The sequence below is a fragment of the Gymnoscopelus microlampas genome, assembly GCF_963454915.1.
Source record: "Gymnoscopelus microlampas genome assembly, chromosome: 2".
NCBI classification, from domain to species: domain Eukaryota; kingdom Metazoa; phylum Chordata; class Actinopteri; order Myctophiformes; family Myctophidae; genus Gymnoscopelus; species Gymnoscopelus microlampas.
Window position 1 is genome coordinate 6,010,407 of NC_139939.1, and position 19,520 is coordinate 6,029,926.

At 40.8% G+C, this 19,520-nt stretch overlaps 1 protein-coding gene across 1 annotated transcript; it reads right to left on the minus strand.

Moving 5' to 3' along the window:
- Positions 1 to 9,481: 9,481 nt before the first annotated feature.
- LOC311053473 (C-type lectin domain family 4 member M-like) lies at positions 9,482 to 14,761 on the minus strand (the record flags this gene model as incomplete). The annotated part of the gene is made up of 5 exons (XM_084069016.1): positions 9,482 to 10,351; positions 10,586 to 10,689; positions 13,723 to 13,856; positions 13,960 to 14,319; positions 14,740 to 14,761. The coding sequence occupies 5 exons, from the start codon at positions 14,759 to 14,761 to the stop codon at positions 10,222 to 10,224; spliced, it is 750 nt and encodes a 249-aa protein (XP_083925142.1). The 3' UTR covers positions 9,482 to 10,221.
- Between the last annotated feature and the right edge of the window lie 4,759 nt (positions 14,762 to 19,520).

The following is a 19,520-nucleotide window of genomic DNA, read 5'->3' on the forward strand; positions in this document are numbered from 1 at the left end:
AGTCCTCCATGTGACTGTGAAAACTTTCACTTTCACTGGAAATGACATTTCTCGTAAAAGTTCAATTTGTACCTCGTCGTACGTCAGCGCCGAGCGCCAAAATAGTCCGATCTACAAGCTCACAACGCGTAGCGGATGCGTCGGGTTGAGGGCTTGCAGATCTGCCGTTTCGGCCGGCGACGCCGTAGTAAGACGTCACCACAGATCTGTTGAAAGCCTGGCTTTTGGAACGAATGAACCAGTGTGATCCGGTCTAGAGGCCGCCTTACCATATCCGGTACTTTTCACGTACACATACATCGACACAACGTTTCCGTATCCGGTTTAGATCCAGACCGGATCAGCAACCTGCAAAGTGACTTGATCTCACTCTGAATTTCTCTCCAGTGTCCACAAGATGGCACCATTGCTACATAAAACCTGTTAAGTTATGCTTAGTTCTGCAGCTTAACGTTGCATTCGGAGAAAATACGGAGATAGAATTCCTTTTAGCCAAGCATGGCATATTTTATTAGAAGGGCTGCACGCATCAGTCTCACGGTGCAGACACCACTCCTGAAGATGAACTGTCCACACACAGGTGGTAATCATATAGATGTGATTAGGCTATAGGAGGCAGGCATGCATCCTATACCTTGTACCTTGGCGCCTCACTGTGGCACAAGCATTACATTGCACATCATATGTAACATAACAGTGTAGTGTTACATACAAGTGAGGACATATATCCCATCAAATCTTAAAAAAAAAAAAAAAACATTGATAATAGGAACTCCAAGGCTCTCTAGTCTACCATAATGAATACAACGGTAACTTGATACTTGTGGTACTGTTTCTGTTTTCTCTCTCTTTTTTAGAACTGGACACTATGCTTTGGGAGAACCATTACCCGTTTTTACATTTTAAAATATTTTTTCTATAAATCATTCATGAACAATATGAGGTGAATTGTTGCATTCACATTTACAGCAGATGCATTTTCCACTCCATAATGGTTCCTAAAAACACTTATGCTGTGTCAAGAAAATAGACAGCCAGCCAGACAGACAGACAGGATTTGCACAATTTCTCAGATCAAAATACAGTTGTCATAGATACAATTATACTTAATGATAGTAATACTTAATAAAACAATTAAACTTAAAGCAAAGATACAGATACATACAGTTTGAACAGGGCCCACTTGTGCCCAGTTCAGTTCCACCTTTGAATGATTTGGTAACATGTACAGTTCTTTAGCTGTTCCTGGAATAGTCATTAGGACATGTTGTGAGCTTGTAGATCTGCGAGATTTATTGGCAAAGAGGTTTGGTGTAAAGGGGAAAAAAATAACAAGTGGGCAACTCACATCCAGTTTAGGCCTACTAAGTATAGAGGGTTTATAGTAAATGGTTCAGTGTCTTGCTCTGGGACACTTTGACACATTTACTGGGCGGGCAGAGGGTTGAACTTAATGTACTTAAAGTACCAAAAGTAAAAGTACTAAAATGTTTGAAAATAGCAGATCTACAAGCTTGTAACTTGTATTTTCAACTATGTAAATGTGAGTAAAAGTACAATATTTGCCTCTGAGATGTGGTGGACTGGAGTACATCTCAGTAGCTCACTTCACTGGCTCCCCATCTCCTTCAGGACCGAATATACCCATAATAATAAATAACTCCTCACCCAAAGCCTCCGCTCCAACAACACTTCTCGTTGTCCCTGACACCAACCTCCACACCATGGGCGACCGGGCCTTCTGTTACACAGCCCCATGTCTGTGGAATGCCCTCCCTGATCACCTGAGAGCACCACAGTCCACTGATGCTTTTAAAAATGGACCTACCTTTTAAAAAAAGCATTTTTCTAATTTTCATGGACTTCGGTTTGTCTTTCGTACCGAGTTTTAATTTCTAAATTTTGGCCCTTTAGTATAGCCTAGTTGGGTTTTGATTGATTGATTGATTAGTTTATTGAATATTAAAATTCAAAAGGATAAAAAACACAAGAAAGCCCGTAGGCTTGTTTCAATTGTGGTCCTTTGGGAAAGGGGACATAGGGAGCAACAATACAATATAATAATAACATAAAAAACATAAAACAAAGCCAAATAAAACGTACAAATTCTAAAAGGACAAACAGAAGACTAAACATCAACTAAACAAAAACTAGGATCATCTCTCTTTTTTACTTTTAAAAACATCTAAATGTTTTTCTTTAAAAGTTACATCATGTTAATGGCCAACCATCTCTTTAATGGTCTATTGATTGTTTTGTTATATGCTGTTTTTATGCCTTGCTTTTAATCTGTAGCACTCTGAGATTCGTGAGAATGTAAAGTGCGTTATAAATATGTTATAAATAATAATATAATGTATTATTATGAGAAGTAAAAGTATTGGAAATACTTAAGTAAAGTAGGCTACAAATACCTCAAAATTGTACTTAGTTACTTTCCATCACTAGATAACTGACATAACTACAGACAGCCTTATTGCGTGGTCATTATTACTTAAAGGACGACTTCACCGCTTTTCAACCTATCTTTATATAATTGGTCCTCACTAATACTCATGATAAAATGGTACCATTTTTTTCTACTTGGTCTGTGTCTCATAGGAGGGCTGTGGGCAGTCCAGAAACCTGTCTACCAGTGACATCATCGTTAGGCATGATTTTTTTTTTCCAACAATATTTCACATTTTTTATTTAGATTTTTATTAACACGAGAACAATGGCTTCTTTTATTGCATTGCAACTTTCCAGGAATAGAAAGCCTGCAGTTTCTATTAGCTTGGATTCCCCATTGATGATGTCACTGGTAGACGGGACTCTGAACTGTCCACAGCCCTCCTTTGAGACAAAGACCGAGTAGAAAAAAATTGTACCATTTTATCAAGAGTATTAGTGAGGACCTATTATATGAAGATAGGTTGAAAAGTGGTGAAGTCGTCCTTTAAAGCACTACATGCAGCCTGCTGGAAGTCAGCCTTTGTTCAAAAATCCACTAATGCTGCGTTTCTACGGTAACAGGATAGGTGGGCACCAAAACATTCTGGGCACTAGGGATAACTGGGCACCTTGGACGAGTGGGCACTGGGGACATGTGGGCCCTGGAAGACTGGCCACTAGGTGCACTGAATGGTGCACTGCCTGTGAGATTGAATGGTGCACTGCCTGTGAGATTGAATACTTTATTAACAATGATGATAGATGCTAGATGTGTGTCTTGTATGTAAAGACAATGTTTCAGTGGTTGTTCCATTCATGCTCATTCTTTCAATGTATTTGCATATACAAATGATGCATCAAACCTACCTGCTAATGGCCACCTATTACCTGGCATTGAATAGCTGTATCACCTGTGAATGAGCACATTATCATCACTAAAGGCCTGCTTTCCATTGTTTTGTGTGGAAGGAACAATCCTTAGCACTAATCGTGGCTCATTTGCAATTGCTTGGTGTAATAATTGTTCACCCTACACAATGGCTACTGCTTAGGAAATCCACTCCATGCAACTTGTGTATGTGTGTGTGTGTGTGTGTGTGTGTGTGTGTGTGTGTGTGTGTGTGTGTGTGTGTGTGTGTGTGTGTGTGTGTGTGTGGGGGGGGGGGGTATCAAATCTACAAGCTCACAACAATCTACAAGCTCACAACGCCTGCATAAAGACAGCATTTCCACTGTTTTGTCTACTTCTATCAGACTGCCAACTAAGATGTCTGTTACTACTCTAGGTTCAGACTCCCGTTCACACCAGAGTGAATGACACAGGACACAAAGTATATGTATACAAATATAGACCTTTTATTATAAACTAAAACATACAATTTATGCAAGGGTACCCTGTTCAATACATCAACATATCAATAGATCAATATTAAAATAGCAAGTCTCTTCATTCAATTTAAATCTGGGGAAGAAAGCAAGTCAGTGAGTCAGGGGTTTAGAAGTACCAACAGTCCAGTCCCGTGCTGTGGTAAATCCGATCCGGGTTTTGAGTCTCGCCATGGCAGTGACGAGACAGACACCCAGTTCAGTTCAATCCGTATGATCCTGTCCGGGTCTTCCGCGTCGCTACTCACCGGTGCTCTGCAGCTCCTCTGTAGGAGGAGGAGGAGAAGAACGTCACAGTGAATAAACAGCCTGCTTGCAAACGGCACGTTCAAACTATATAATAACACACACACACTGGCGTGATCACGTTCCTTTAACAGGAGTAGTATATGAGCCCATCAATAAATCTCTGCCACTGCTGCTCTGCCGTCGTCAATGTCACCCGTCTGGCTCCAGCACCTCGACACAGAAACAGGGACTCGAATCACTCTACTTTAACTACACATCCAATGAGGAGGAATATAGTTACTTTCCTTAATTTGAATGATAGAGCGTTGTCGACACAGCAGAGATCGAAGCCTCATCGACGTGAAGGGATGTAGCGATCTAACCATAGAGTTAAGGATCTAACCCACAGCGTTGAGGAGATCGGACCCACGGTGTGGTGAGAAGGAGACGTCTGGTCCACGGCGCACAGCGTGGAGAGAAGAGGAGAGGAGGTCTCTCCTCTTCTCTCCACGCTGTGCGCCGTGGACCTATGTAGGGAGACGAAGAGGTCTGCTCTGGCGTGACCCGACGACAATGGCAGCAGGAAACTGTCTGAGTTAGCTGTATACTACAGCTACCGAGGTAGGAACCTGGTGTCCCTTTTATATGGACATGGAGTTTTCCCTGGTGAATGAATGCCTTGATATCAGTCTGTCTCATGCACGCGCCTCTGTCACAGCACCTGACAGTGACAGGTGAACAATACTGTGGCATAATAAAAGTTCGTTGTCATAGCGCACAGCACACGTCAAATATAACACACAGTAATCAATAAAACACAGCATACATAATCAAAACCACAGCGAAGTAAACTATAAAACTCACAATATAAAGTAAACCATACGTCATGCTGCTTAACATTGGCCCTGTGCATTCTGTGACACTTGTCATTAAACCCAAATGGCATTATTCACTCTATGACATTAACACACAGGGTGATGGTGTGTAGCCTACAGTCAGGTCTTCTCTCACATAGACTTTCTCCCTCTCTTCTCTTTAACTGTCATGCAGTTCACATTCACATGTGCAAAATAATTGCTTCCACTGTGATGAAATTCTGTTAAAAACACTTGTGAACACAAATCCTAATTCAGGTGCCCAGTCTTCCTGGTGCCCAGTCTTCCAAGTGCCCACTACATTTCCCTAGTGCCCACTCTTCTCCACCCTAAAGTGCCCACATTTCCCTAGTGCCCACTCTTCCTAGTGCCCAGATTTCCATAGAGCCCACTCTTCTCCACCCTTAAGTGCCCACTGTTCCAGGTGCCCACATTTCCCTAGTGCCCACTCTTCCTAGTGGCCAGTTATCCCAGTGCCCCCCTTTCCTGTTGCCCACTCTTCCTAGTGCCCAGTCTTACCAAAAATATGGTGCCCAGATGTCCCTAGTGCCCACCTAACCTGAATCCGTTTCTACATACCAGTCCCCGCACCGCACCACCTGCTTGTGCCATCGTTTCCATATATCCTACAAGGGCCAGGGCCAAAGTGGGCTCAGCGGGGCCAAAGAGGGCCGAAAAGGGAGTCAATCTTGCCCCCACTCCAGGGTAGGTCTGAGGCAGGTCAAACAGGGCCAAACAAACTGGTGATGTGTAATGCTGCTTGCTACTGATTGGCCGTGGTCATGAATCATGATGTTTCAGTAGACTCTCCCCCAGGACATCAGAACATGTATACTATAGCCTATATAGTTTGCTGTGATTTTTGTTGTGGCATAAAAAAATGTGTGCAAACCCTGACTTTATGTTTACTAAAGAGCTTGACAGACGGGGAGACTCCTGTTACTGAACAAACACTCCATAAAGCAAAGATAACAATCAGAATATTGTGTAAAGCATTGATAAGAATATTGATAATCAGAATATAGAGCCATTTAACACTTATTTTATGTAAATGTATAAAGCATGTGACGTGTTGTGTCCACCAGGTGGCAGACCCCAGCATGCCCAACGATGAGGGCCTCACAGCGCTGCACAACGCAGTGTGTGCAGGGGACACAAGTTTAAACAAAAAAAAGGCACAACTTTTCATCAATTAAAAACAATTCAAATTGTGCAAGAAAGTATTTGATAAATAAAATCAAAAAATCTAATAATTTCCATAAATAAAAAATAAAAAAAACGTTCAAGAACCAGTGAAAATAGCAGATATACAAGCTATCAACAGTGGGTCCCCAGCAAAGTGAGGAACATTTTTAAAACACACCCTATTTTATTAGTCGGATATTCGAAAACAGCTGATCTACAATCCCACGAGGTGGTGTGATGCGCCGCCTCGTGAGTAGATCAGCTATTTTTGAACCAAAGAAAAAACTCTTCTCTTATGGGGGTCCCTGGCACAGAATCTTTTCAGATGGGGGTCCTCGGACAAATACGTGAAAATGTTTGAAAACAACTGGTGTAGAGGGACAGACATACAGACAGACAGACGGACAGATGAATGTCTCTCTTCTTCAGGACTCCGCTGCACTGCGCCGCCTCCTGTAACAACGTGCAGGTGTGTAAGTTCCTGGTGGAGTCGGGCGCGGCGGTGTTCGCCACCACCTACAGCGACATGCAGACCGCCGCCGACAAGTGTGAGGAGATGGAGGACGGCTACGCCCAGTGCTCCCAGTTCCTCTACGGTGAGTTACAGACAGTACTGGGGATCAGACTCCTTTTAGCAGTTTTCTGATCTCGATATCGTCTCTGTCGAGTGGAAACCCTCATTATGTCCAAAACTGTTACTTTTCAGGATTCACATTCAAAAGCGTGAAAAGTAGCAGATCGACAAGCTCTTTTGACGCTTTTGTGTGACACTGTAGTAGCCTACAGGGGTGGGCAACTTTGATGATGGAGAGGGAAACTATATATCCACACTCACTCCAGGGGTCCACATTGCATCGTTGCTGTCCGGAAGAAACCAGCTAACTCCATTTAGGCGCTTTTGCATTTCTTTCCATAAATCAGGGCCATTGAACACCCTTTACGTCTGTGTGTTGGTAAAAGAAATATTGAACCAATGAAAAACATAAAAAGCGCTTCTGACAAAACCAGCTAACTGGATCCTCAAATGTTCTGCTAAACCAGCGAAGTCCGCCGGAGTTAGCTGGTTTTGCTGACTCCAGGCTGCACCCCCTTTTGACCTCCAACCTCATTTGGAGTTTGTAGGTCCATTCAGCTGTTCTTATCAATGATGAACAAAACCTCCTAACTCCACTTTTTTCATTTCCTGAAAAATGAACATTTTGGAGTTGGGACAGCAGAGATATACTGGCGGGCAGAAACCTCTTATCTCCATATTTTCACTTTTTTTGTAAATTAATGCCGTACTTCGTCATTCTACTAAGCCACACAAAAGTAGCAAAAATTGCTAATCTACAGGGCCGCATGTGAGGGCCGCATGTAGCCCCTGGGCTGCCAGTTGCTCATGTATAAAGTAAGGTGTTTGAATATGGAGATAAGGGGTTTCTGCACGACAACGACGATAATGTTCCTCTGTGCAGACTTTACTTTCCCCGTGGACCTGCCATGAGGATGTGTTTTACTTGTGAAGTTTCTACCCTGTGTGTTTTTTGCACCGTATGTCTAATCATGCACACACACCTGCTGCTATGTGAACCTACCGATGTGTCACCACTTTCACACCTTATGCTTAACCTCATGTACATACTGGACCTGCTGGTCTTATGCTGTGTATTATGTAGATATCTTGATTTTGATGTTCTCCTTGACATGCTTATTTAATGTTCGATTGTTCTCCTTGCTCTCCCTTTCCAGCTTTTCGTAAATCAATTCCCTACTTCATCGTACAAGAAAGTTGCACGAAAGTAGTGAAAAATAGCCGATGTAATTTTTTTTTTTCCTGAGAAATGTATCGATCGGTCGATTCAGTCATAATGATTTGAAGTGAACCGGCAGGGAAAATATGCTTTGAACTGAAGATACATTTCTATTTCATGTAAATATAACTAACCTGGATTTTCAGATCTAGGACTTAAAATCTAAATATTGCACTGATCAGAATAACAGTTACTCTGAGTGACGAGTTAATGAAGTGTTAAACACTGCATTAACACTGCTGTAGCGCCCCATATGTGTGCAATGTAGGTTTTGGTGTGACTATTGTCATGGCAGACACCAGAACAGTGTTTGTGGCAAGTTTGGTGCAAACTGGAGCAATGGTGCGCCCTAGGGACAGGGCCCCTGGGGGCCACACATGGCCCCTGGTGTGACTATTCTCGAGCCCTGAACAGTGTTTGTGCCCAGTTGGGTCATCCGCTTTTTGCTCTTCACATTTGCAGGGCTTCCAATTGCACAGACTGTTTAGGTGGAAGCATTTGAACAGTGTCTGAGCCAACAGTCTGTCAGTCTGAGTTGTTTTTTAACCTAATCATTCCCTTAAACCAAGGTTAACCATCCACGTTTCAACTCATGCCTAGTTGTAGTAGTAGTGGTAGTAGTAGTAGTATTCATTGTACATTTATTTTAGATTTGTATTATTTATGGATCTGGGTGATAATACATTGATAACACTCAGGTGTTAGCTGCCTCATTCTGCTTTTAGGTTACTGATGCAGCCTGGTGGTCAGAGAGAAAAAAAAACACTATCATTCTATGTTTCCACAGATAGCATTGTAGCATTGTATTCCAGGAAAGACAAACTCTAAAATACCATTGCAACTACATAAATACACCTGTTTTGTCATGCAAGTTCAGCACAAGACATATGATGGCAAGGCAAGTTTATTTGTTCAGCACATTCCAACAACAAGGCGATTCAGTGTGCTTCACATGAAACAATATTAACACAACAGTAAGCATTAAGACATGAAGACACAAATGGTAACCACATTAACCCATTAAGACCTGAGGCCGATTCTACAAATGTCTTCTATATCAGTGGTTCTCAAACCTTTTCGTAACAAGGACCCCCAAAACGATATGTATATGGCCGCGGACCCCAATCTGAAAATGTTTTTTTGCCAGAAGAAGAAGATAAGAGAAGATTTGTGTTAAAAAAAAACACTTCAAAAATTTCTAAAATAGCAGATATACAAGCTCACAGCGTGGCATGAAGTTTTTATTTATTTTGGAGAACCACTGTTCTAAACCACTGTTCTAAATCTTAAGAGTTTTCTGAAAAATGTATGTTGCTATATATATAGCAAAAATCTAAAATTCTTTCCCGGTTTTAATGGGTTAAGGACATTTGGATACACTGAAAATGAAAAGAAGTAGAAATTAAATTAAACAAAAAATCTAATTTAACTCAAGAAATCAAACAGAAAAACAAAAAATTGTAAATAGTAAAATTGCACTGCATAAGAAAAGCTAACTTAAACATTGATTTAGATTCACAGGATCTTTAAGTAGCCACAACAAAGCATCACGCTACAGTAGACTGCAGAGAGAGAGAATGGCCTGAGATCAGCTGTCATTCAGATAGATTATGCTAAAAATGGTCCTGAATAATTGTTTTACTCTTCTCCAAATCATCTGGCCGACAACTTCTCAGGCCACTTCTGGCCCTCTGATCTTTCTAAATGGTATTAAAATGGAACAGATGGATGTTAGATTTTTTATTCATGATATTCACATTCTATAGACTCCCCTTTAGCTAAATGATATATGAATATAAATTGTAATGTAATGTCTGCATTGGGCATGATTCTAAAATCACATTTATTAAAATTGCTATTTCTGTTTTTATCAATAGACTCAATTTGACGATCCAATGTATAATTCTAGCAGTTGCTTAACACTAAATAATAATGCAATGCTATACAACAGTCCAGTTTAATATCAAATCGGGTATTTGGCATTCAATGAGATGTTTTTGAAGTTATATAAGCAATACAGAACCAATCAATAAAAATAATATTTCAGAACAAAAACTAACATTTTAACTGGGTGTAGGAGGTGGTAAGGGACCTGGATACAAACATAGAATTAAAACCTGGAAAATAACTACACTATGTACAGGCTTATTCACAATGCACAACGACACATTGTTCAATTCAATTAGTTCAGTTCAGTTCAATTGAGTTAACAGGGCTTTATTGGCATCAATAATTCAACAATAATGTTGCCAAAGCATCAAAATACTATTCGTCCAAATATCTGTCATAGCTGTACCCACCCACCAGCTAACTAATACATTTCACTTGATAACTCTTTCACAGATCCAATGTCTGTGGGCAGAACATGCATCATCACTCCATCCACCATCATAAAGCACAACACAGTCTTCTTCTCCATGATAGTTATTAGGCTCACCAGGATACCAGAACCTGGAGTAGGAACATTTAATTCATTACCTTTTACTTTACGTTCTACCATGACCTCATATTATGTTCTAGATATTAGATACACATTAACTGGCTTAGTGAAATAGACTTAATAGGTATAATTGTCTTAGTGACCGTGTGGTAGGTTGGTATTTTATCATTAGATGTAATCCTGTTTAGAAAAAAAAGGTAGCAAAGATTGAAATGAAGAAAAGAAGAATGAAGCTAAAATCTTACTCTGGTGTGGTCAGTGTTGTCCCATCTACCCATTTCCACACTCCTTCCTCCACTCTGTCAGTCAAACCCAGCCACATATTCTGTTTGAAACTGTTAACAAAGTCCTGGACAGAAAAGCGTCTGGTTACTGAAGTACACATTGTACAATCGGGTGTACCAAAAAAATCCTAAAGGGGGCGTCAACATGTGTCACTTGGTAGCGGCGGCCATTGTTGGGGCCGGAGGGTACATAAATAGCTTGTAAACAGTGACTCGACCGTGTTCTTTTTTTTTTACTCACAGTCACAATGGTGAGGACTTGCTCAGTTCATAAGTGCCATACTAGGTCGGGTCGAGGTAATGCGGTAGATAAAGGATACAATTTTTCAGCTCTCCACAATGGATCCAACATCACAGAGCTCAAATAGGTGTAGGATGGCTTGGATCTCAGCTGTAAGACGCAAAGAATGAACATTCAACAAGTTACCCAAGTATAGCTGTGTTTGTTCACGTCATTTTCTCAAAGGCAAATTTTTACCCAAAACATGAAACTGCTATTTTATCTCTGCTAACTAAAAAGTAACTAGGTAATGCAACTAGACTAGGGTGGCCTAGCCCTGGTCCAGAGTGGTAGTGACTTTTTTTTCTCTCTAACGCTCTGACAGGCGTGCTGCTCTGCCCATGGACCGAAAATTCCACTACCGTGTGAGGTCTCCAACTTTAATAAAAATAAACAAAACTATTTCACTATTCACCGAAACTTTCAACAACACAAAACTGCCTTTCTTTCGGTGAATAGTGAAATAGTTTTGTTTGTTTTTATTAAAGTTGGAGACCTCGCATGGTAGCGGAATTTCCGGTCTATGAGCAGAGCAGCGCGCCTGTCAGAGCGTTGGAGAGAGATGTCACTAACACTCTGGACCAGGGCTAGTTGCATTACCTAGTTACTTTTAGTTAGCAGAGACAAAATAGCAGTTTCATATTTTTGGTCAAAAATGTACCTTTGAGAAAATGACGTGAACCAACACGGCTGTACTTGGGTAGGTTGTTGAACGTTTATTCTTTGCATCGTACAGCTGAAATCCAAGCCATACTACGTCTATTGAATACATTGTTAGCCTCACAATGTATTCAGACATCCCACCCTGGAGAAAATCATTTGCGGGAGGCGCGCGTGTGCATGTGCGTGCACAACCCGCTCGCGGTTTTAATTCGTTTTTTGGTATTTTTTTGGGGTTTTAATTCTTTTTTTTTTCTTTAATTATACATTCTTATTTTTGCCTGATTTTACCATCTTTATTGGACCAATATAAATCTACAGTACAAGCACATAAATAGATCTTTATCTATCTCCCAAGTAGCACTCCATCAATATACACTGAATCAGTTATCTTAACTAGCAAACTAGCAAATCTACAAGCACTTAAACAGATTTTATCTATACGCATAGAGTCACTTTAAACTCTTTCAGCCTGGAGTATTAGTTATTTGGGCATAATTTTTGTGTAGCTATTAAAGCCATGAGCAGATCTACAAGGCAAACTCACACCCCTCGTGAGCTTGTACTGTAGATCTTCCAATTTCACTAGGCTATTTGAATGCATTCGCCACACGTTTTAGCTTTGATCTGTCTCATCAAAATTGATGTATATAATAAATTGGCAACAGCAGCAGCAGTTGCGCTGTGCTTTTTTTTGCAAACTTTTGATAAAGTATTCAATCAAAGCTACAAAGAGGACATAAGTGTTTTATCTGAGCTTCATCAACAATGCTGCCAGCTTAACATACCTCGACGTGCCCTTTGCAGTCATTAAGGCCTCCGTGAGCTGAGAGAAGTCACTGTTACATACAGTGCAACGGGCAAAAGTTATTATTTTAGACACGGGTAACTCCTTGAGTACTCTGTGTATTTCTTTTCTCTCCGTCTCTCTCTGCATCCGAGACCAGTGGTTGGTCACTTTTAGACGCCCACTCCTCCCACAGCGAATGACATTAATTCATTTTGTCAGATTGACAGTTCAGCGACGAATGAGAACAAAGATCCGGTCTGTGTGAGCCTCATGTGTGCAAACCGAGACAGTAGGCGGGCTCTAGACTGGATCTGAGTAATGAGAAGTGAATAGGAACCGTCCTCCCGCAAATCCACAATTTGATCGCCTGGTCGGCATTTGCGGGAGATTTATGGTCGCTCACGGGTGTCCGGGAGCGATGCTAATTCCCGGGAGACTACCGGAACTTCCGGGAGAGGTGGGATGTCTCTGTATTCAATATTCAAGAGGAGAGCTGCAACATGTGAACAGCTTTCTCATAGACCAGCCACACATGTACAGTGTGCACTGATCACTATGTAGTCGGCAAATAAGTTAATGTTTACAAACACAAACCACCTAGTCTTAAAGGGATATTTCCCTTTCAAAAAAACGTTTGGTAATTTTATCGTCTACTCAGGCTTTTGTGAACCCCCCAGACAGTTTTTAAGTTGCTTGATTCAGTATGTAGATATTTGATATTCATTTTATCAGACACGCCCACATCATATACAAACCCATGGTAACTTCAAACTCCATTTTAACCATGTTAGATTCATCGAAAACACCCGTCCTTGGTTCTGGTGACTCACCCTGCCCTCCTAATACGCGAGGGGGGCGTGTTTTTTCGATAGATTTTTGTATTAATTTTATTTTATTTTTTTATAGTATTTTTTTTCATTTTCCCAAAAAAATATAAAAAATAAATGAAAAAAAGTAATTGAAAAAACACGCCCCCCCTCGCGCATTAGGGGGGCGGTATGAGTCACCAGAACCAAGGACGGGTGTTTTTGATGAATCTAACATGTTAAAAATGGAGTTAGAAGTTATAATGGGTTTGAATAGGAAGGGGGCGTGTCTGATAAAATTAAAATCAAATATCTAAATACTTAATCGAGCAACTTAAAAAATGTCTGGGGGACTCACAAAGGCCTGAGTAGACAATAAAATGACCAAACGTTTTTTTGAAAGTGAAATATCCCTTTAAGCGCATCTGTACGCTCATGTACTCTCTGACCCCTCTCTGGCTGTAGTGTCAAAAAGGGGGCGTGGCGAACCTTTGGTGACGACACGTTGGCACACCCTATAGATAGTATACAACACGCACGCACGCACACACACACACCATACCTGCTTTTCTTTGCTGTTTATGACCATCAGGTCTGATTGTTTGGCTCTACAGTGTTGTCTGCTGTCCTCCCAGGTTTTCCTCTCAGTAGAGTTGTAATAACACACACCATCCACAAATGTAAATCCATGTGGTTCTAACAACAAAAAAAAAAGTTAGCCACTGTTTTGTTATTTGCTCAGATTAAATTATGAACAACATGATATAGCAATCAAGAAAAACAGTGATGTCTCACTGACCACAAAGAATCCTCTTGATGTCATCTTGTTCAATAAGTTTGGTGTATCTGGACAGTAGATGGTCAAAACCGGACTGTATCTGGTCCCTCTCTTCAGTTATGTTGTTGTATCTGGACTGTAGCTGGTCAAAACCGGACTGTATCTGGTCCCTCTCTTCAGTTATGTTGTTGTATCTGGACTGTAGCTGGTCAAAACCGGACTGTATCTGGTCCCTCTCTTCAGTTATGTTGTTGTATCTGGACTGTAGCTGGTCAAAACTGGACTGTATCTGGTCCTTCTGTTCAGTTATGTTCTTGTATCTGGACTTTAGATGATCCAGGTCTTTGACCAGGTTGTTTTTCTCTTCAGTCCATTCAGAATCTGTAAGAAGGAGAACAAAGTGATTAGATTTACATGCAACTTTGTTCTGATCTGACCTCCTTAATGAGGTTGCATGAGCTGCTTTGTAACTGTTATTTCTGTTATATCTGCTCTGTAACTGGTTGTAACTGGTTGTTAGTTGGTATCTCCTCATCATGTTCAGGGCTGGCGTGAGGCAATGTGGCACCCAGGGAAGAATAGGCAAAGTATGCTCCACCCCTCTTAAGTGGACTTCACCAATCACATGTGGTAACACAGGTGTTATTACTTTCAGCTTTCAACTTAAAAGCAGTCTTCAAACCTTCATTAAATGAATGTTTAGGTTGTAAGGCACAACCGTCCACACACAATGAAATGCTGGCAAATAAGCAGGTCAGGCTCCAAGTAAGTACATGCTGCTCATAGGTGCACACTACGCACTGTCAGAGGCAGACACAGTCATACATATCACTCTGAAACAGCACAAAACTACTGTCTGCAATTCAAATAATATGTTTTGTCATAGCTATGACAAAACTTAAGCGTTCTTGTCAATTAGGGAACCACAGCACCAGTGTTGGGACTAACGCGTTACAAGTAACGTGTAACTGTAACGGCGTTATTTTTTTCAGTAACTAGTACTCTAACGCATTATTATTTTTATTCAGTAACTCAGTTACCGTTACTACATGGTGCGTTACTCCGTTATTTTTTATATAGTATTTATATATACAGCGAGGCGAACAGTGACTGAGAATTGTACTTAAGTACAGTACTTGAGTAAATGTACTTATTTACTTTACACCAGTCTGTGTCGCTGTGTCACATGCGGAGACGTGCTGTTAGTCCAGGGGCCAAGCCATATTTTGGTACCATTTTGGTGACCGTAAAGTTTTTGTATTTTTGTCTTCCTACATGTCTCTAGTTTATATTTTGGTATGATAACCCTTCCAATCTTGTAGCTTAATGGCAGTTATCACTACCTACCGGCTAATGTATCCGGTAGGAGACACAAAGTAGAATCTTTGTGTCTCCTACACCCGGGCATCAAATTATTGCGACAAAAAACAAAATATATCCATGTATTCAAGGCTTCATGGGGTGTGCAATTGATAGAAAATAATATTTTTTTGGGGTGAACTCCTCTTTAAGTTTCCCAGGGGGACTCTCTACCCATTCAGCTATGACCACCCTAGACCGAAGGAGGGTAAACTTTTACAAGCTTATTGAAAGCAGTCTTTTTGCAAACACCAAAAATCTGAGAAGTTATCAATTGCACACCCCATGAAGCCTTGAATACATGGATATATTTTGTTTTTTGTCGCAATAATTTGATGCCCGGGTGTAGGAGACACAAAGATTCTACTTTGTGTCTCCTACCACATACATTAGCCAGTAGGTAGTGATAACTGCCATTAAGCTACGAGATTGGAAGGGTTATCATACCAAAATATAAACTAGAGACATGTAGGAAGACAAAAATACAAAAACTTTACGGTCACCTTAGGTGGTACCAATTTGTGAAAATATCAGTGTTGGCCCCTGGACTATGTGAGCGGTTTTGCAAGCTCTCTCTCTCTCTCGCTCGCTCGCTCGCTCTTTCTTTCTCTCTCTCTCTCTTAACAGTGTGTGTGTGTTTGTGGGACTAGGAATACCACGAACGCAATGGTGACTATGAACCACGTACCCAAACCCGTTGGAGGCTGCTTTTCCCAAGCTGAAATCTGCACTTAAACTGCAAGGCTTCATGGCTGTGTTGTTGAACACATACACAGCTTAACGTCGGGAAAGTTACACGACTCACTCGCCCAGGTGGTGTCAATAATAGGCTACTAATCACCGTAATCGTAACAAAATTCAGAATCCCAGCGCTGCCTGTTTCGGATTCCGCACGTTAAAGTATATTAATTCATTTGTTCGTCTATTTATTAACTGCTACTGCAGTCTTACCCTGCGGTACATGAAAACTCCTGTTACAGTCAAGGATCACCTTCAACCTGGTGTTTGCACTTTCTCCATTTACGGTGGTCCGTACATCTACATAAACGTTCAGATTTCAAATATAAAGTGCTTACCCCATGGCCACGGATGTTACAATTATGCACGGGACTCTCAAAAGTACCCGTATATTCGGTATTGTTCAATGAAAAGCATTTTAATTCGATCAGTGGCAATTTTCTCATAATGTATTGGAGTGCAATACACCTACCAACCGATAGGGTCACTCAGTTGAAAGCATTATGGAGAAAATGGCCATCGATCAGATTAAAATGCTTTTTATTGAACAATACGGATGATACGGGTACTTTTGAGAGCCCGTATGTATACATGTAACATCCGTGGCCATGGGATAAGCACTTCATATTTGAAATATGAACGTTTATGTAGATGTACAGGCCATAAATGGAGAAAGTGCAAACACCAGGTTGAAGTTCATCCATGACGGTCGTGACAGTCGACCTTCGTGTATCCATGGCTATTACTCCCTCTAACATTTCCCATGTTTTTAGTTTATTAAAATAATGTCATGCACATTTGTCCAGTTCATAGCCTACTGCAGGCCTTGTTGACTAGATTTAGAAGAGATTTTGAAGCTCTTGCTCCTGAAATGATTGATTATTTTTAAGGGGAAAAGCCATCATTTAACATGCAAGTCAATGGGTGAGAAGCAGAGATTGCCAGGCGCAAATGGTTGTGTACAGTAGGTAATTAATGTATTTGTGCAAGATGACCCTGCTACTGTATATAAAATGTGTATATTACTCGTTCATCATGGTTCATGTTCAAATAGCTCAATCCAAAATATAATGCTGTAGGCCTAAGTGTTAGGCTGTATTTACGCTCCTGCTTGTAATTAATGCTTAAACATAATTATGACCGGTATTTTTTATCAGATGTCTGATAAATTTGAATCATTCCGGACATTGGTACCAGCAGATTACAATCCTATAGCGCGACCCGGTATAGACCACGTTGCTTAGCAGAGTTCAGTGATGCAAATGCATGTCAAGTTGATCAACAGATTGTATTATTCTCCAATGCAATAACAGTACTGAAATGAAGGCTATAAGGGCAATAATGGGAGCCTTTAAAAAAAAAAAGTAACTAAAAAGTTACTTTTCACATTACCTTTTGGTGTAAGTAACTGGTAAAGTAACTGAGTTACTTTTAAATTAAGTAACTAGTAATGGTAACTAGTTACTGGTTTTCAGTAACTAGCACAACACTGCACAGCACGTAAAGTAGTAGATCTACAATACACATAACTCTAACAACTGAGATGACAGCTAAATAAAAAATAAATGTCACCAGCGACCAAAATGTCACTGGAAACAAATAGTTGCACTCACGCACGCTTCCCCCCGCCCCTCACTCTCTCTCTCTATCTCTCGGTTTGTCTCTCTCTCTCTCTCTCTCTCTCTCTCTCTCTCTCTCTCTCTCTCTCTCTCTCTCTCTCTCTCTCTCTCTCTCTCTCTCACTCTCTGTCACTCTGTGTCTATATTGTGACGCAGAGAGAGATACATTTTGACAACTGTTTAATCAATTAATTTGGGTGGTTTTGTTGTCTTTCTTCCTTACTCCTGTCTGTGCTGGGTATGTTTGAGAGCACAATAATGAAAATACATAGTTATGAAAATTGACTTACAGAAAGAGAGTCTGAGACCAATGTTGAGCAGAGCTTGAACACCACAAAGCAATCCAAAACCCAATCCAACCAGCCTGTACCGTCTTCTGACTGGACACACACACACACACACACACACACACACACACACACACACACACACACGCGCGCACCCAGTGAGAATAAAGAGGGAGTAAGATGAGTTAAAATCCTTCAACATCTTGTTTAAAAAGTTGAAATGTATTTAGGCCTATATATATATACAGTATATATATATATTTGTACATGTAGTTGTGACATCTCTTACCAGATTTATGTTTCTGTGGATGTTTCTGCTGAGCTGTAGTCTTGGTCTCAACATTTGCATAGATTACATCATCATCTTCTTCCTCCTCATCATCATCTTCATCTTGGATCTCAATGTTTTCAGCCATTTCTACCTTTATGACTTTAATTCATCTTGCAGGTATTTGAAATGGTTCACCTCTTAGCAACAGAATGAACAATAGAGACGGTTGGTCTTTCTTTTAAGAAATTATGAGTTGTCACATCACCCACCCCTCCCCATCCTTCCTCCTGTTGTTTCCTCAGTCACAGTAGTGGTGAATTCACACCTCCACCCTCCTCACCCTCCACCCTCTGCTCGACCACTTTCAGTCTCACATAGTGTGATAAACTTCTGTGTAACACATATGTATCTTTTGTTATTTGTATTATTCTCTCTTTATATGTGACTGGTCAAAGTCAAGTCAAATTAATTTATTAAGCACATTTCAAAAGCGACTCTCGTTGACCAAAGTGCTATACAGGGCAGGAGTTAGCTAAATCACATACCGTACACAGAATCAATCTACGTAAACAATATACTGTACCAAGCTCAAAGGCAATCAGCAATAAACACAGTAAGAACATAAATAAACTGAAAAAGCAATAAAAACAGGCAATGTTAAATATCAGCCACATCAGGTGGGAATCAAAAGCTAGTGAATAAAACAGAATGTTGAGTCTAGACTTAAAGGATCCAGTGTAGGGAGCAGATCTGACAGAGAGAGTAATGTTGATCCACTGTGTAGGAGCTGAGACAGTGAAGGCATGGTCACCCCTAAGACTCAGTTTAGTCTGTGGGACAACTAGGAGCCCCAAGTCAGCTGACCTGAGGGACCTGTATCATGACATACTGTAGGAGTGTTGTTTCCTCAGTGGTTCTCAAACTGTTTTTGTGAAGGACCCCCCAAATATGTATTTGGCCGCAGACCCCCATCAGAAAATGTTTTGTACCATGCTTTTTTATTTTTTTATTGTATGAGTATAGGGCTGGCATAGTGCCAACATGAAACATCTGTCAGTGTCTTCCTCGGCCTACTGGCAGCGTGCACAAAACGTTTGAGCCTGATCCGGTCAGGTGGTCTGCGAGATTTGCTACAAACTCCCTCTCTCTCTCTCTCTCACACACACACACACACACACACACACACACACACACACACACACACACACAGTTTTTTTCTGTTTCTAAGAAGGAAATGTAAGAGTCATCTTGAACAGGATGTGGTCTGTCTTATGCTGCAGGTCTGAACAATATGTCGTTATTATTTTC